Raw genomic sequence first — 19467 nt, 5'->3', positions numbered from 1 at the left:
GTGACTTTAATTCCTTCCATTAGGCCCCACCTCCCAAAAGTTTCACCACCTCCCCAAAGTGCCATGAGTTGGAGGAGCCAGGCCTTGAACACATCATACATTGGCCTTTGGGGGGACACTGAACATCCCAACTATAACACTATCATAGATCAAAAGAAGTATGTGCCTCTATCTCATCTGTGACACACTGGAGTAACAGGATGTTTTCTTTCTCCCCAGAAACAGCTTTCCTCAGCGTGCTTGAAACCTTTTAAGACTGATATTTCCTCCCAGTGCAGTTCTGGATTCCACTGCTGTTTCATGTTTGGGTATTTTAATAAAACATCTTCTATTTCTTGGATTTTTCATTTTTGATAGTGTTTTCACATAATTTATTTTCAGAAAAGCTGATTGGAAAGCCAACAGTACCTTCGCAAGTTTGAAAATGCCTGTATTTTGTCCTTGAAAAGCATGGCTAAATTTAGAATTTTAACGAAAAAATTAGGACTCACCTACCCCATATATATATACACATAAGCACACATAAAAGTATACTTCCAAAGCATTAAAACTATCATTCGGTGTTGTTCTTAAGAAGTTTGATGCCAATCTGAGACACATTCCTTTATAGGTTATCTATTTTTCTCTGGTTATTTTTTTCTTTAGCCATCTGTTTTATTTTTCCTGCTTTAAACTTGATAAGCTCTTTATGTCTGAAAAACAATTTCATCTTTTTTTAAAACATTGAGGTTCAAACCCAGGATGGTTTTATTCTTGTCTCCATTTTTGTTATTTTCTGAAGTTCTTATTAGCAGGTTCTGGATCTTCTGATTCTTGACTACCACAATTTTTCCATGTCTTTTTGCTTTGGGGAAATTTCCATGATTTTATCTTGGAGTTCCCTAATTTAGCCTACTCAGTACCACTTCTATTAATCATCTTATTTTAATTTCCACAACTGCTTTAGTTTCCAATAATTCTATTTCCTCTTCACAGCAATTTGTTCTTATTTTATGGGTGTAGTAACTTCAAATTTCTGTGTAATTGTTAGAATTTGTTAACCTTTGTCTCTTTTTATAGATGTCATCTTTTCAAGGTGGTTTATAAACATCTGAGCATTAGTTAAAATCATCTAGATTTGTTCTAGTTTGTCACAATTCCTCTTAATCCTTTATTTTAGCAGCCTTGATTAAATGCACAACAGTTAACAGAAGTCAGTGCACAGATCTGTCTATCTAAAAGGTTCTAGTGGGTTGGGGTGTAGCTCAGTGGTAGAGCACTTGCCTGGCAATCACAAGGCCCTGGGTTTGATCCCCAGCACTGCAAAAAGAAAAAGAAAAAAAAAAAGTTTAACATGCTCAGATCTGAAGCATTCACTTTCTACTTCTTCAAGAGTTGCTGAAAAGGATAACTGGACTGTAAAGATAGAATAAAAATGTTAGTGTTTTGAATCACATGCTTGTCCAAGCTGTCATTTCTGTTCTTGAATAGAACTTTTGTAATTCTTCAGATCCTACTGAATGAGTTATTAAAACTCAAGGTAACTTTCATTTTTAGTAACGTTAGCTCCCGTGTTTTTAGTTACTAATTATTAGTTTGCCTCAAATTGCCATTCTGAACTGGGCAAAAATAAGGCCTTGTTTCCTTCTGACCTCAGTTTCCTAATCACTGCTCAGTGCCCATACCCTGGTGAAAAAACACAAAGTTTGCTTGTCAAATTTCTATTATTGCAGATATGCCTAACCTAGCCTTTTTACAGCTTTGTCCTCTCAACTATATTAATAAAACTTTATTGATTCCTCACTTTAAATAACTAAGCCTTAAAAAGTTTCTATATAGAAGCAGAAGGCAAGGGGTAAAATCAGGTACTTTCATCCACTCAGACTTCTATACTAAAGATGCTTCTATTTGGCATAAAAACTAATTTCAGGTAGTAAAGGTGTGACTGCTTCAATAACTAGTTATTTCTAAAACTTAGTTTAAAAAATTACACTTAAATAAAGCCATTATTCTTTAGGTAAGACCTTGTTCAACCGCCATCCTGCCCCCAACAACCAGGAAGTACTTCTCTGCAATACCGTCAAATGACCAAAAGTATCACAGGAATGCTAGAAGTATATTTTAAACTGTCTTTCACAGACTTTTTGTTTACAAGCTGGAAATAGTGATCACTTCTAAGATGTCCACTATTAAAAAACCCTCTTTCCATCAATTGCATAAGCACTTCAAACTTAGATTACAATTTCCAGCAATAATTTTTAATTCCTTATTTTGTTGTATACATGAAGGTTTCTATTAACCAAATGTCTGATTCTCTTCCCTTGACAAATGAATGCCATATTCAGTACACTGAAATCTAGATGAACCTTCCTCCCTTCATGAATACACAAGATCACATATAGACTTTAAATAACCCAAAGTCTTTCGTAAGATATACACACAAAATTATAATCATATAACCCAAATTTTCTCAGGGGACATTCTTCAGGGCTAATCTCTAAAAACTACAACCAGATTATCCAATACTAAGTCTTGTGTTTGATGAATACATATCTCGGTGTCATGATTTGCAAATTCAGTCATTACACACTTTGTGGGAAACCAGCTCACATTTAATTGTGACATTTTAAAATTATACAAGTATTTTGACCACTACCCTCCCAGCCCATATTTAGTCTCTTAAAATGACAGGAAAACATCACTGATCACAGGTTTAATGGGTTTAATAAGTTTACCCCTTTAGTTCCTATTTGCAGCACCCAATATTCCTTTGAAATACCAGTCAGACCTGGCAGTGACCAAGAGTAAATTTCCACCCTCCAGAGTTGAAAAGTTCAGTTTTTCTGACAATTCTTTGTTACAGTGGCACTTGTCCAGAACTGGTACCTCCCCATAGCTGGGGAGCTTTAAATGTACCAGTGAAAAAAGCTTTTTCCCCTTCAAGGGGAAGAAAAAAAAAAATGACTCCTCAAAACCCAGTCAACCTGGCTGTGAGGTCTTTCATTCTGTCCCATCTCTTCAGGCTCTTTTTTTTTTTTTCTTTTTTTCTCCTTTTTCTTTTACATTTTTGCAGTAGAGCAAGAGAGACCAAAACCTAACCTGAGATACAAGAAACAAGACAGTGATGGCTATAAAGGGAATAAACAGGAGCAATTGAGATACTCCTTTACCTCCCACATCCAATGTATGTGCTTCACAGAAAAACAACAAAAATAACAAATCCACAAAATACAACAGCTAGAATTACAAAACCCATTCATCCAAGGGTGCTAGAAGGCAGGAAGGAGAGGTGGGAGGGTAACTGGCACAGGGAGAAAAACAAAGTATTCAAATCAGTCCAGGCACAGGGGCTGGTAAATGCTAGAAAATAGCTGCAGAAAAACCTGTGGTCCTTTCAGACTCACGGTGGTATTAAAAATCCATACTGGTGTCAGAAAGATTCTGCCTTACATGCACCAGAGACAAAAATTCCAATTCCTCAAAGAGAAGGGAATACACAGAGGGCCCTTGGCAGAGTGGGTCCTGCCTTCTCTAGCCAGGGTAGGACAAAGAGAAGAGCTTCCACAGCCTCCTTCCAATCTACCCATCCCCTTTAGATGGCAGGCAGCTCAGTGGCCTGCAGCAGCCTTCAGTTTGGCAGGAGATGGATGTGGTGAAGGGAACTTCTCTGCAGAGGTTGAGCTGCTCAGGGCAGACTGCAGGTAGACCGTCTTGTGGAAGAGTCTGTTGCTTAAGAATACCACCAAGGAGAACAGGCGCAACTGGAAAAGGCTAAAGGAAAAAGATTCAACATTGTTAGCCCCCTCCGTTGAGCAAAATTGTCATGTGACAGCTTATTTGACTACATTAAATTAAAATACATAGAAAAATAAAATTAAAATTTATCAAGGAAGAACAGGGATCAGACACATGGGCTGAAGTTAAAAAAAAAATAATAAAATCAAGCCAGGCATGGTGGCACACACCTATAATCCCAGCGACTCAGGAGGTTGAGGCGGAAGGAGTAGAAGTTCAAAACCAGCCTGGGCATCTTAGTGAAACCCTGTCTCAAAATAAAAAAAGGCTAGGGATATAGCTCAGTGGCAGAGCACCCCTAGGTTTGATCCCCAGTACCCATAATTAAAAAAAAAAAAAAAAAGTCAGTCACTATAGTACCAGTGGATAGCAAGAGAATGAAAAACCTCAAAAAAACCTAAAATTGGGCTGGGGAGATAGCTCAGTTGGTAGAGTGCTTGCCTTGCAAGCACAAGGCCCTGAGTTCGATCCCCAGCACCGCAAAAAAACAAAACAAAACAAAAAAAAACCTAAAATTTCTCTAATTCTAGTGTCTTCATTGACTTAACCAAAACTGATCAAAAATTAAGTGATTGGGCTTTTCTTTGAAGTAATTAGACTTGTTATTGCTAAAAACTCATTTTAGAACATTTTACTATTATTATCAGTAAATTCACGTGACCAGATTATATAGCCAACTGTTGTATATGTGTGTGGTACTGGGATTGAACCCTTGGCTTCTTGCATGCTAGTATCCACAGCAAATTTTTTTGGTTTTGTTTTTTGTTGTCTTTTATTTACTTATTTATTTTTAATAATTTTGAAACAGGGTATCCCTAAGTTGCCTAGGCTGATTTTTAACTTGCATTACTCCAGCCTCAGTCTCCTGAGGCATGTCCCACCATGCCTAGTAACCCACTATTTTTTTTTTTAAGGTGGCCATTCATACAAAAATGAGCTTAACTAAAGATGTCCATAAGTACCTAATATTCAGCGGATTGTTAAATTTTAATAGTGTGTATAATAGTATCAGTTCAGGAAATATATAAAAACGAATGTGCACATATTCATGGGAAAGTTTGAAAGTTTGGGATTTATCCCAGAAGTATTTCTCTCCTTAAATATATATTAAGGGTTTCCTGCAATGTAAGAGATTATTAAAAAAAAAAAAAAAAAAAGAAAAAAAAGGTCTGACATAATTGTGATGTTACAGCCTTCCTTTAAGTAGCAAAAACTTCATTACTAGCTGATACTTACTATGCTTTTCCAGGGGTCTTTGCTTCATTAGCACTGATGATGAATAAAGGAAAGAGGATAGAGAAGAGGCAGCCACTGTAAAAAAAAATAATAATTAGTCACCTTCACAACAGTCATGAGTTTGAAGAAGATATTAAAGGCCCAAAGCTCCTTTATCCGCAGTGCAAACACCACAGCTTGAAAGTCTTAATATATCAAATACAACTTTCAAAAAGAACAAAATATTTTTTCTAAGCACTGTGAATATTTAGCATGGCTCCAGAAGTCAACATAGAAGAAAGAATTTGGGATAAAAGCCATACAGACTACTTTTAATACTAACTGATAAATGTCTATGACTAGCTGTCAAGGAGAAAAATTTTTACAGGTCTCCTGAAGGTCAAATAGAAAAACAGAATGCCTATCCTTAGCAAGAAGAGTGAAGCAGCAGGCATCATAATACCAGACCTTAAACTATACTACAGAGCTACAGTAACAAAAATAGCATGGTATTGGCACATTTAATAGACATGTAGACCAACGGTACAGAATAGAAGGCACAGAGACAAACCCACAAAATATGGTTATTTCATACTAGACAAAGGCATCAAAAACATACATTGGAGAGAAGAAAGCCTATTCAACAAATGGTGCTGGGAAAACTGGAAACCATATGTAGTAAGATGAAATTAAACCTCTCTCTCACCCTGCACAAAAATCAACTCAAAGAGGATCAAAGACCTAGGCACTAGAACAGAGATTCTGTGCCTAATAAGAAAGAGTAGGCCCAAATCTTCATCATGTTGGCTTAGGACCTGACTTCCTTAACAAGACTCCTAAGTGCAAGAAGTAAAATCAAGTCAATAAATGGGATGGATTAAAACTAAAAAGCTTATTCCCAGAAAAGGAAACAATCAGAAAAGGAAACAATGTGAAGAGAACACTTACAGAATGGGAGAAAATCTTTACCACACACATCTCAGATAGAGTACTAATCTCCAGTATATATAAAGAACTCAAAAAACTTAAAAAAAAAAAAAAAAAATCCAATCAATAAATGGGCTAAGGAACTGACCAGACACTTCACAGAAAAAAAATATAATCAATCAACAAATTATGAAAAAATATTCAACATCTCTAGTAATTAGAGAAATATGAATCAAAACTAAGATTTCATCTCACTCTAGTGAGAATGGCAATGATCAAGAACACAAGCAACAGTAAGTGTTGGTGAGCATGTGGAGAAAAAGGTACACTCATTCATTGCTGGTGGGCCTGCAATTTGGTGCAACCACTCTGGAAAGCAGTATGGAGATTCCTCAGAAAACTTGGAATGGACCACCATTTGATCCAGCTATCCAACTCCTCAGTTTATACCCAAAGGACTTAAAATCAGCATACTACAGTGATGCAGCCACATCAATGTTTATAGCAGCTCAATTCACAATAGCTAAACTAACCTAGATGCCCTTCAACAGATGAATGGATAAAGAAACAGTGGTATTATACACAATGGAATATCACTCAGCCACAAAGATGAATGAAATTATGGTATTTGCAGGTAAATGGACAGAGTTACAGAATATCATGCTAAGCGAAATAAGCCGAACCCAAAAAACCAAAGGTCAAATGTTTTCTCAGATAAGTGAATACTGATCCATAATGAGGCTGGTGGGGAGAATGAAGGAACTTTGAATGGGGCAGAGAGGAGTGAGGGGAGTACAGGGGAGAGTTATGGGAGTGGGAAGGACAGTGGAATGAGACAGACATTATTACCCTATATGTATGTATGCTTACATGATTGGTGTGACTCTGCATCATATGGCATGGTATTGGCACATACTGCCAGAGGACTGAGAAGTTGTGCTCTGTTTGTATATAATGTGTCAAAATGTATTCTATTGTCATGTATAACCAATTAGAACAAATTAAAGGAAAAAAGAACACAGAATGCCTGGCATAGAACCAAGCAAAGAAAAGATGCTTGTTACATGAGTTTTACTTTTACTAGTATCTTTTAAATCTCTCTAATCAAATTACCTGATAATGTATGAGGACTGCATTGCTGTGAGGAAAGCCAAGGGCAAACCAAATCCAAAGTAGTAAGGCCAATTCCTTTCTATGTTTGACAATCGCTGGTGCATTTCAATTCCTAGAACAAGGACAACAATGCTATTAGACTGCATGTTTTCTTTTAATCAAGTGACTACCTATTGTAGGCATACTATTTGAGGTTTGGGTTTCAGATACAGAGCTACCATCTAAAGAGCATAGCTATAGCATATAAAGTAGAATTGTGAATACTGATATAAAGTTTCTTTTAAAGTTTTACAATTCAATAATCATAATTTCAAAGTTGATAGGGTAAATAATTTGTGAATTTCAGTACCAGCATCCTTTGTCAGAACTAGTCTGACAAATAGTCTGACAAATAAGCCAAGCTCAGTAGCACAAACCTATAATCCTAGCTACTCGAAGGCTGAGGTAGAAGGATCACAAGCTTGAGGACAGCCGGGGCAACCAAATCCTATTTCACAATAAAAATATAAAAGGACTGGAAAGAAAGCACAATGGTGGTGCTCCTGTATTCAATCCCAGTTGCAAACCACCCCCCCACCAAAAAAGGATGCCAACCTGCAGAAATCAGTTAACCTCTTTCTGCCACAAACACCCAGCTAAATATGCCAAAGTCTTTTAAAAGATCCCCCAAGGAATCTAAATATGCTGATATTAATTTAATTTTGCTAAATCAGAACAACTCATGCTCACTTATGCCACCTCTGGTCCAGTCAGGGTTATAATATATTAAGCACAAAAAAGATAATTCCACATTGCCATTTCCCCCAGTCTCAAAATTAAGAGTTAAACTCACTAATATAAATATAAGCTCCCTCTTGCCAATGTGGCTTCTTCCTTTCAAAAATGATTTGCTAAGGGCTTAAATGTAGTCTGCTTAGCAGTAGCCATTTCTAAACTGGGCCTCTATATTCTGGGTTTCTTTACATGTACCTACCTTTATTGAACCAACGATATTCAAAGCAGTATAATGAGTAGAGAAGAGACATATGCAGCAAACTGACCAGCTGACCAACAAGATGGATGGGAAAGAGACTCACAAACATCCCCTGAAGAACAAATAGGGCAAATCTTAATTCCAAAGCGCCAGAGACTTAACACTATTCACCTACTACTCTACAATCATCACTTCCTACTGAGACAGTCTCCTAGCTGCTTCTCAAGCCTCTGAACAGCAGGAGTGAAGAATACTAGGGTGGCAGAAAAGCAGAAGTAAATTCTTATCTCTTTTAATTTTATGGTATGTAAATTCTCTAGCTGTTTCTGTGAAAAATGATTTAAATATCATTACCTTCCACAAGACACATCTTAATACCACCATATAAATGCAATACCTTGTCTTTGTGATACTCCCTCCAGTGAAATATTTTTTAAATTTGTCTAGAAGGACTGTCTCACCTGGATAAGAAAAAGAGCCTGCAGCAAAAGGTTGAAGAGCATGTCGGCAATTATCTTGCTGACACTAGGGAATGGATGAGGCTTCCTCCCTGACACCTCAAATGCTAGGTCAGCAATATCCTATAACAGATAAAATAGTACACCAAAACATGAATAAATGTCCTTGTTATCCATCTCCAAAGCTAATACCACTGGTCTGCCACTAGAACTGCCAGGAGAGAAAAGCCCCCAGACATATGTCAATGGGATGCTTCAATGACCTAAGATAATAATGCCATTTTACAAGAGCACATAGATCACTCATTGGCTGCTGAAAGGTTAAGGCTAAGAAATAGTCCTACTGGGCACAGTGGCTCACACCTGTAATTCCAATGGCTCAAGAGGTGGAGAGAAGAAGACCACAAGTTCTACGCCAGCCTCAGCAACTTTGCAAGGTCCTAAGTAACTTAATGAGACCCCTCAAAATAAAAATTTTTTTAAAAGGGCTGGGGATGTGGTTCAATGGTTAAGCAACCCTGGGTGAAAAAAAAAAAAAGAAAAAAGAAAGAAAAGAAAAAAGACAGAAAAAATACATAGGGTCTTATATGACCACTAACTTCACAGGCTAAAACTTGTCACCTGTCAACCCATCATGCTGTAGGACCCAGACTCCATTCTGCCCTGGACCTACTTGAAACCAAATGGCATTCACAACTTTGCTAAGCACAAACAGGGGAAGCACCCAAAGAGCACTAAAAATTGATGTGAGGAAGAATTCCAGCCATGACCAAACATCTCCATGTAGTGATGGATCACCTGAAAAGAGAGAAAAGAATAGCAGTTTAAAGCAAGAAATAGAAAATCAGAAGACCAAATATGGAACCCCTATTTTTGCAAATATTCTTCTTCCCCCTACACATTTTTCTGTTTCTTGCCAGTATGTCATAATACCTAACTCAAAGAGTCTTATTCATAGTAAACACAGTATATTCTGGCCACAACTCCAATTCAGCATAGCCATGCTGCTTATCTTAAAACAAACCTGCTTACCAGGTAGCCACTGAAGTATCACAGCGACTAACAGAATACAATTGGCAGGAAACCACCTGGGTTTAAATCACAGCTCTGCCCTTACTAATAGTTTAACTGTAGTAATAACTTCCATTTCTTCATTGATAAAATGGATAGAACAACAGTTCCTATCTCAAAGGGTTGTTGAGAAGTCTGGGTTAAAAACATCTAAAACTCTTGGTGCACAAGAAATGTTCAATAAACTGAGGAACTAGAAACATCATCTCCCCCATCCCTAGCAGACACCAAGAAGCAAGTATGTACTTACCAATAATTCGGGCTGTTACTGACTGAAGCACAGGAATAAACACACGATAAAACAGGAGGAGACTGAACTAAAGGAAAGAAGCAACAAGGTAAGCATCAAAAGTCCTTCTTTAAAACAAGAGTTTCAAGTTTCAGTAATGATTTTCCAAATGGAAATATCTAATATAAATCAGGAGGCTTGAAGAACAACCAAAAAATCAGACCCATTTCTATTTCCCAAATTTCTATTTACTCAAGTGGTAAAACCAGATATTGCAAACTTTTTGGTTCAAAGAAGAATATTTTATTCAGGCCAAAGTATATAGGCATATACAAAGTACATGGTAATGTTTATTAAGTCTAAAGCTAGCATCTTAAAACATGTGTGAAATGTTTAAGATAAATTGAATTACTGAATTCCAAGTCAAAGGAAATATTTAACTTCATATTTAAAGTACCCAAATTCCACTTTAGTCTATGTTGGTTCTCAATTAACTATAGGCAACCTCTTCTGCTCTGGGTTTCAGTAGTAATCAATTCTAATCAATAGCTATGATCAAAAGCGAGAAGAACCTTATCCAGTCATATCTGCCCTTTTCTGAACCCCATAGATCTCTTAACCAAAATGGTTATGAAGTGTCAACAGAAATTGTTATCTATAACAATAACAACATCTGTGAATGAATCATTTTGAAGAAAACAGGAACTATTAGCCTAGCAATAATCTGAAAATACTTATAAGCACCTGGACCTTGAAAGAAAAGAACTTACCCAGAACACTCCACCATTCCAAGCACAGCACTGGAAAATTCTACTAACAATACGTGGCTCACTGGAAAAGATCATATGCATTTAGCTTATAATACATATAAATTAGGTTACTTGCTAATTGTCAATTTGGTAGCTCTCCATTTTATTCCTTCCACTGGTACCATGTTATTTTTTGGCACCTACTGCTCCCCCAATGTTCCAATGTTATAATTCAGTCAATGAGAAAATATTAAGAATATTTCTGAGGAACCAGATTAAAGAAAAAAACAAACACACACACACACATATACACATATAAATATATAAAACATGTATGTTCTGAACATGTATGTTCTGAACTATGAAATAGGTTATAGAAGATTAAAGAGAAAGGCTTTGGTTGGGGTTCTATCAATAAGTAAATCTACATAGCCTTTCCTACGAATAAACCAAAGTTTTTTTGTTTTTTATTTTTTGGGGTTTTTTTTTTGCTGTTGTTCTTTATTTAATATTCTGTTCTTTTTTAACCATGATGAATATTTTTTTTGAGGGGGGTGGGGGATACTAGGATTTAACCCAGGGCACTTTACCACTAAGCTACATCTCCAGTTCTTTTTAGTTTTTAAGACAGGGTCTTAGTAAGTTGCTGAGGGCCTTGCTAAGTTACTGAGGCTGACCTCAACTTGTAATCCTCCTACTTCAGCATCCCCAGTCACTGGGATTACAGGCGTGCCCCAAAGCACTTGGCAACATTTTGAAATTTTAAGCAAGGTGTATTACTATACCCTAGTTTAAGTCAGCGTGGGAAAATGATTCAACCATAACATTTTTCTGTGAAGAAACACAAAAAATAATGGAGTGCTGAATCTCTAAGTTACTCTGTAGGTCTTTATTCTACCTAAGAATCAGTCACTTCTAAAGTGCCTTTCCCTGGCACGTTTTCTGACATGGGCCTACACTCCTTACCTCTCTTGCTTCCGCTCTATACTCTGGGCTCTCCTCTGCGCCAGGACACTACTTGCCCTTCTTCGACGTTGTTCCTCTCTCTTCTGCTGGATTCGAGCATCTAGCTTTGAGATGGTACAAATACCCCAGATGGAGTCTTTGATTCCCTATAGACAAGGATATTTTTAAAGAGGGGAGATTACAGATTGGAGAAGATTTTCCACAGTTACATATAGATAAGTTAAGAATGGAAACCATTGTATTAATTTTGTTACAGAGCTTAATGGGCCTTTTGCTATGTGTACGTATATGTACATAGGTGTGTGTATATAAACATATATTTCTCATATATAAATATATAATATTAAAATATATATATACTCTTTTTGGCAGTGCTAGGAATCAAACCCAGGGCTTAATACATGATAGGCAAGCACTTTACCACTGAGCTATACCCTCAGCCCTTAGTTTTTATTTTTTTTCTTTTAATTTTTTAAAATGATTCCAATCCAGAAGAGTTGCTAGAATAATGGAGCACTTCCAAATATATTTTTCCAAATGTGTCAGTTTAATGTTTTATCATATTAACAAATACTTACTTTTTTCTGAATCATTTAAATAGGTTACTATATCATGCTCTCTTTTAATTTTTCAGTGTGTATTCCCTAAGAAAAATATTTTTACATAACAACAAATTTAATATTGAAATACTTTATAGTACACATCACAATTTTCTCCATTTGTCTCAATAATGCCCTCTATGGCATTTTACCCCTCAAGAGTTCAGTCCAGCCAGGTGAGGTGGTGCATGTTTGTAATCCCAGCAACTCAGGAGGCTAAAGCAGGATTCTAAGTTTAAGGTCAGCCTCAGCAACTTAGCAAGGCCTTTAGCAACTTAGCAAGACCTTCAGCAACTTAATGAATAAGACCCTGTCTCAAAATAAAAAATAAAAAGGGCTGGGGATATAGCTTAGCAACAAAGTACCCCTGAGTTCAATCCCCAGTACCGGAGGGGGGCAAAAAAAAAGTTTAGTCCAGAATCACACACAAAAAAAGCTCTTTCCCCCCTTGTGATTACATTAATTTTACATATCAGTCAAGGTACTGTCCAGTTTCTCCACTGTGACTGCATTTAGTTATCATGTCTCTTTAGTCTCTTAAAATAGTAACAATTCTTTAGCCTTTGTCTGTTTTTTTGAAAAATACAGGCCAGCAAGGCATGGTAGCACATATATCTATAATCCCAGTGACTTGGGAGGTTTAGGCAGGAAGATTGCAAGTTTGAGGTCAGACTGAGCAACTTGGTGATATACATAAAAATAAAAAGGACTGAGGAAGTACCACCATGGTAAAGTGCCCCTGGATTCAATTCCCAACATACACACACAAAAAAATAAAAATATGGGCCAGCTATTTCATGAAATTCCCTCAAATTGAGGTTTGTTTCTTCATAATTAGACACCGTTAAGCATTTCTGGCAGGAATATCATAGAAGTGATGGTGTGCCCTTCAAGGTATCACATCAAGAGGTATATGATATCGTCAGGAATGGTTGCACACACTTCTAATCCCAGCTACTCAGGTGGTTGAGGCAGGAAGATTGCAAGTTCAAGGATAGGTTTGATAATTTGGGCAAGACCTGTCTCAAAATAATTTTTCTAAAAAAAGGGCTAGGGATGCAGCTTAGTGGCAGAATACTTGCCTAGCATGTGTGAGGCATAGAGCTTAATCCCCAGTATTGAAGAAAAAAAATACATGATAGCTCTTTCCCCTTGTGATTACGTTAATTTTACATATCCAGTCAAGATACTGTCCAATTTCTCTATTGTATGGTGCAAATTGTTTCCTCTTGCAACTAATAAGCAATCTGTGGGGAGACACTTCCAAAATCATGCAAACATCCTTCTTATCAAGTTTTCCCCTCTAGATTTAGCACTCAATTCTTGTCCATATCAATCCTGAAAAACAAGTTGCAAAACATTTTCTAAGTCTTCCATATTTATCAACACTATGAAGCCAAATTGTCTTCCCCTATACTCTTTCAATATCAATTAAATATCTACAGTATTTCCTGTATCCTTCGCTAAATAGAGAGATAGAAGGATAAATAAAACACTGGTCTCTAGAAAGGACTAGGGCTGGACCAACATTGGAGAAAGACATATAAAGAAATACTGTTATAAGAAGAATGAAAGAAAAAAGAAATTATTGCAAAATGTGAACTCTAGGAAGAGACCACCACATAAGACAGAAGAACATGGTAAGTTAGCTGGAGGAGAAAATATCCTTTTTAAATATATGATGGGGAAAAGAGTTGTTAAGTCTATAAAGACAGAAACAGAGGCAACTGCCAACCAAACACAAAAAGTTCCAGGTAACTGTTGGTAGTATAAATACCAAAATTACCTGTCACCTAGCCCAAAGAATTATATTCACTTATCCATCTACTCAATCAATCACATATTGAACATATCAATGAGATACACCTTGTTCATATGAAAATGCTCAAGAAATTTAGCCAGAAAAGTACACAAATAAACCCCAAAAATTGTGTTATAGTTCAATAAGCACCAAACAGATTTACATCTAAAGTATACTGATAGAACTGGATTGTTCAACTTTAGGAAGAGGCAAAAAGAGGTATTGTGAAGGTAATGGCCAAGCTGGATTTAAGGACAGCATTCTCATCAACTATTATTAGCTGAAACAAATTTTAGAAATACTAGTAGGAGACAGAGAAGTAGGCAAGCTTGTGCTTACCTACTGATGACAGCATAAACTGATAATGTACATTTGACCTTTTTTGAGTGATTGTTAATCTTATTTTTGCTTTTAACCTTTAAATCGTCCACCAATAAATTTTTTAATCAGAAAACTCCAATCTTTGAGAAAATAAAATTCAAATAGCCAATGTGCTGACAGGATCCCTACCTCTTAGATACAGTATAGTAAGGTAGAGAAATATATAAATGACACATTGTAGAACCGATGCAGGGTTAAAATTTTATAGGTCAAGAATGTGATAAAAGAAGATAAAGGTATTAAAAGTGGATCATATTGCAGTCTCTTTAACCCTTCTATAATACTCCTTCGATTTCTCCTTTTTAACTCTAGGGTGATAATCTTTTAAACTCTCACTGAAGGAAGAACCTCCTGCTCAGAATACAGCAAGAGAAGTTCCAGAGGAGACACTGGACCTCAGACACCCATTACAAGTAACAGAATCTTGTAACACTGAAAATTTGGGTAACCAGGTCCTAAATACATCTTTCTAGGGCATTGTCTTAGAGCATCCTCCTCAATGCACTTGTAAAATGGGAGTAAAAAATAAGACTATGTAATATAAATCCAAATAAAGTAGTTGAGGTAATACTGTACCAATATTTATTTCTTAGTTTTGACAAATGTATCACAGTCAGATAAAGGTGTTAACATCTGGGGAAGTAGGCGAAGGATATAGACTAACGCTTTTACTATCTTGCAACTTTTCTATAATTCTAAAACTATTTCAAAGTAAAAAGTTAAAATAAAGGCTCTGGAGTCAAACTGACCAGGGTTCCAATCCTAGAAACAAACACTGGACAGGTCTCCCAAGCTCTTACACGATACAGGATAATTTCTATCAGAGTAGTGTGGACTAAAATGAGGAACTATATAAGAAGGACCCAAAAATGTAAAATCTCCAAAGCACCTGAAGAATTTCCTAGTCAGTTTCTTAGCAAAAAGGTCAAGAGACAAATTCCTTGAAATAAGATGTACTCACCCTGCCAAGGTCCTGGAGAAAGGTTTTGACACTGTCAGCCATCTCCTCACCACCCAGACTGTCAACTACACAGAAGAGAGAAAAGCACCCCAAAATCTCTCATCATGAAGGACCTGGAAACAGATGAAGCATAATGGAAGAAAAATATTTATCTTAAAGATAAATTACTTCAGGTACACCTCTACATGATGACCCCATATTCCTGTGGCTCTAATAGGGAAGCAATAGACTGTAGCACTAACACAGTGAACTAAGTACCTCTAACTGCTGAAACCTAAAATCCATATAATTATTTGTTGGGTTGGCCTGTTTTGAAATGGGGTCTTGCTACGTTGTACAGGCTAGTCCTGAACTCCTGGGCTCCAGTAATCATGTTAGGCCTCCTGAGTAGCTGGAACTACAGGTGCGTGCTCTGTGCTCCTGGATTTTTTTTCCCCCCAAGGACTGGGGATTGAACCCAGGGTTGCTATACCACTGAGTTACACCCATTTGTTAATTTTTATTTTGAGACAGGGTCTCACTAACTTGCCCAGGCTGGCAATCCTTTATGCAGAATGCACAGTAAGGAGGGGGTGGGGATAGAAGTATTTCGGATTACACAAAGGGAATGAAGGGAAGGGAGGGGCAATAGGGATAAGAAAGACAGTAGAATGAATCACACATTATTTTCCTATGTTCATATATGAATACACGACCAGTGTAACTAACTCCACATCATGTACAACCACAGAACGGGAAGTTATACTCCATGTGTGTATAATATGGCAAAATACATTCTACTGTCATAACTAAAAAGAATTAAAAATTGAAAAAACAAAAAAAAAAAAAAACAAAAAAAAACTGCAATCCTTCTTCAGTCTCCTGAGTAGCTGGGATTGCAAGTGCTGGGACATGGTATAGGCATGGTGACAAGCATGGGTCACCATGCCCAGCTACCTACCACCCTTTTATTTTTACTTTAGGTAAATGTGCTTAGACCAGTGGTCATCTCTGAATCTTGGTGTCCAAACTATACCTCCTACAGACTCCAAGCTCTTTTGAGGATTTGGAGATGGGTAAAAATAACATTTCAATATCCTCTTAAGCAATTTTTATGTTTGCTGCATATCTTCAAACACTTGAATGAAAATGAGAGCAAGAAAAAGTTCTAAAAGTTACTAAATATGTACTTCCTTCAGACACAGAGCCCTTCAGAACACAGAAAGCTTTAAATTATGATGTGAAGCTACCTACCAAGACCTCCAAATAGGTCTATGTTTTCTAACTTTACATACATAAATGTGTGTATGATTTTAATAAGCATGCAGCAGAGTAAATTTTAAACTAGGTCAAGGCTAGGGTGTAGCTCAGTGTTAAACCATATGCTTACTATATGTGAGGTCCTGGGTTCAATCCCCAGCACCATAAAATACACTAGGCCAGAGAAAAAGTTCCTATGTATAAATAGTCTTCAAAACAGTAAGGTTTTCTCATTTTATTTCTTGGATAAATGGTAAATCTAGCTTCAAAAGTCAAGAAACTGAAAAGTCACATATATAAATAGTATTTAAAGTGAATTCTAAGGTGAATGGAAAACCCACTTGCAGAAATGTTCCCATCCATCCATGCTGGGGATCAAACCTAGGGCCCCAGGTATACTTGGCAGGCACATGCAGCTACATCCCCAGCACCTAGAAATTTTTTAAGAACTTAGAATTCTAACGTTCTCCAACCCCACTAAATCACACTGTGGGGTTCTCAATTTAAAAGGTATAACCTTAATATAACAATTTTGCAGTTTATAAAAAGTTCAAATTTCAAAACATAAGCACTTTTCATGACCTTTCAACACTTCACTAAAGAGCACCTCATTAACCCAACTGGACTAAAGCCATTCAAAACTGGTAGAGCAGGGAATACATCAGACAGAAGGCAACCTGCACAACACTATATTTACTATGAGCTCCTTAGGTCATATCCTACCCAGATGTGCTCACTTCAGGAACAGAAGGTTCTAGAGTTAAGACACATCAGTTAATACTCCTACTCTTCCCTCCTAAAAACATGTACCTCAGAGTTCCAAGCATGTGAGTACAGGTATAGACAGGGTTCTCAAGGTTGTAGTGAAAACTCAGAGCCAGGTGAATAAGAGCTCAATAATGAACAAGAACCAGTTTGTAAAGACCACCATGGATCCACCCACTTAACCAGCTATTTGCTTATGTATAAATTAAGAGTACTAAAAATCTTTGTAAATTTTTTTAGTACAGAATGCAATGGAATACAAAAAAAAAAAAAAAAAAAAAAAAAACTTAAAATTCTGTATAAACATAATCCCACTAAAGAATGTATCAGCTTGGAGGTGTGAGGAAGCCCATTACTTCATGTGGATTTTTTTTTTTTTTCCAATCCTGCAGACAGAGCCCAGAGCCACATTCTCAGTCCTTTCATATTTCTTATTTTGACACAAGGTCTCACTAAGTTGCTTAGGGCCTGGCTAAATTGCAGAGGTTGGCTTTCAACTTGCAATCCTCCTGCCTCAGCCTCTGGAGCACTTCGTTTGGATTTCTTACAGGACATTGACAGGGAGCCTGTCTGTCCTAGTCCAGAATTGCTGTTATTTTAATCTTAGCCAGTTAACACCTGGCTTCTGCATGTAACAACCGGCAGGGTATCTACTGACCAAAGGCCTTTGAAAGACAAGTCACTTTAATTTTATATTAACATCCTAACATTTCCTACAAGTATAGTCGGTATGAATTATTTAGTTTGACAAGCAGATGAGGCAGAGAAAAATAACTTGCCACAATTTGAGACACACAGACTGAAAGACACCGTGGGGATCCTGCAACTGAGGGGATTAAGATGCATCTGGTTCACAGCATTTTACAGAGGTAGCATTGAGTCTCGTAGTTCAATGGCTTGTCCAGCGTCACAACAAGCAAAAGACACAGCAAACTTCAGAATCCTGACGTTCCATCCCCTCGGTGAGGCCTTCTTTTTGCTTAAGTTTTGCAATGAGGGCTTTTGTTTAACCCGAGCGTCCCATGGACACACAAGGTTTCTTAAATCTTGAAATACAGCTACACATTAAATTCCTGACAGTCATTAGAATAGATGAAGTACCTTCTGAGGCACAGTCCTGCACTTTGATTTAAAAGCTATAAACCCAAGTCCGAGTAAGCAGGAAGCTGGAATATCCCATTCCAGGTACGGTGAAGGTAAACATCCTCACTTCACTCCGGGCTCCACCGACTGCCTCCGTATCCCTGTGTGCTTGGACCCGCCTCTCCCGTAGCTCCTGGGCAATTAAGCTGAAAACAGGTCTCCCTCCCCAACCACAGCTGTGCACGAGGTACGGACCACGCACCCGTCCGGTCACACGGAGAGCTAAAGATAGCCGCGCCACACCTGGGCAGAGGCTCGTCAGGGCTACGTCGGGCGCTGCGGCCTGGCCCCGCTCCCCAGGCTCCTTGCCGTCCCGGGTCTCTTCCTGTCAAGGGTCTTCTCCCGCAGTCATTGCGAAACCTCTCAGACCCACTCTCCGGCCCGGCCTGCCCTCCCGCGCCCTCTCGGCCCCTGCCGCCCAGAACCGGCTGCGCGTTCGCCCCGAGCCCCGAGTCGCCGCACCGCGCACCTACCAGCAGCTCCCTAGCCCACCGCGGGCCGTCTGGACCCCTCCGCGCCCGGCTGCCCGCTCCGCCGGGGCGCTCCCAGGGCCGGGGCCGCTGCGCCCGCACTGGGCATGCCCGGGCCGCACGGGGCCGCTGGGAAGTCAGGCGGGCGCGGAGCTGGGCCGCCGAGCGGGGGCGGGGCCTTGTGAAGGGGGCGGGGCTGGTGGAAAAGGGGGCGGACCGAGGCTGCGGAGCCTGGGAAATGTAGTCAACGCAAGCCGCCAGTTGGCCCCGGTGCAGGGACGCGTAGGCTGTGGGCTCCTCCTGGCGGCCGCAAGAACCCCTCAACCACCTCCTACCTAAAAGCTCTGTTCACTGAGCCCTCCTTTCTCTTTCCCCTTCACTATTTACCTACACAGCATTGCTGGTCTTTCTAAAACCCTGGAACCCTAATAACCCAACAATAAAGTAGGGGTCACCTTGGTTTATTGGTTAGAGAGTTTCTGTAAAGATTACTAAACAATGCTCGATTTAGGTCAAGCTTCACTCAAAGTTACAATCGGACAAGCCACCCTTCACTTCAGCTGCCTTACAGTGTGTATTCTAGTAACGTGATGCTTGAAATAAAAACAGCCTACTTTTTTCATCTGCATCCCC

The 19467-nt window shown here is 38.4% G+C and overlaps 1 protein-coding gene and 1 non-coding gene across 3 annotated transcripts; one reads left to right on the top strand and one right to left on the bottom strand.

The window, feature by feature from the left end:
* Window positions 1-1233: 1233 nt before the first annotated feature.
* On the top strand, window positions 1234-1305 carry Trnaa-ggc (transfer RNA alanine (anticodon GGC)). The gene has a single exon. It is a non-coding gene; the product is annotated as a tRNA-Ala (tRNA).
* Window positions 1306-2153: 848 nt separating this feature from the next.
* Window positions 2154-18992, bottom strand: Ei24 (EI24 autophagy associated transmembrane protein). Of its 2 annotated transcripts, none has more exons than XM_047519217.1 (11): window positions 18838-18992; window positions 15218-15330; window positions 11476-11621; window positions 10531-10591; window positions 9782-9848; window positions 9134-9258; window positions 8464-8583; window positions 8003-8114; window positions 7030-7141; window positions 5011-5085; window positions 2154-3750 (listed from the first exon to the last, which is right to left on the bottom strand). In XM_047519217.1, the coding sequence occupies exons 2-11, from the start codon at window positions 15257-15259 to the stop codon at window positions 3588-3590; spliced, it is 1023 nt and encodes a 340-aa protein (XP_047375173.1). In that variant the 5' UTR covers window positions 15260-15330; window positions 18838-18992; the 3' UTR covers window positions 2154-3587. The 2 variants fall into 2 exon arrangements, with proteins under 2 accessions (XP_047375173.1, XP_047375175.1); XM_047519219.1 differs by having other exon boundaries at window positions 18834-18972.
* Between the last annotated feature and the right edge of the window lie 475 nt (window positions 18993-19467).

This window comes from Sciurus carolinensis, chromosome 11, assembly GCF_902686445.1.
Source record: "Sciurus carolinensis chromosome 11, mSciCar1.2, whole genome shotgun sequence".
Classification (NCBI taxonomy): domain Eukaryota; kingdom Metazoa; phylum Chordata; class Mammalia; order Rodentia; family Sciuridae; genus Sciurus; species Sciurus carolinensis.
Note: the sequence above shows the minus strand (reverse complement) of the source record. Positions and strands in the feature narration are given on the sequence as shown.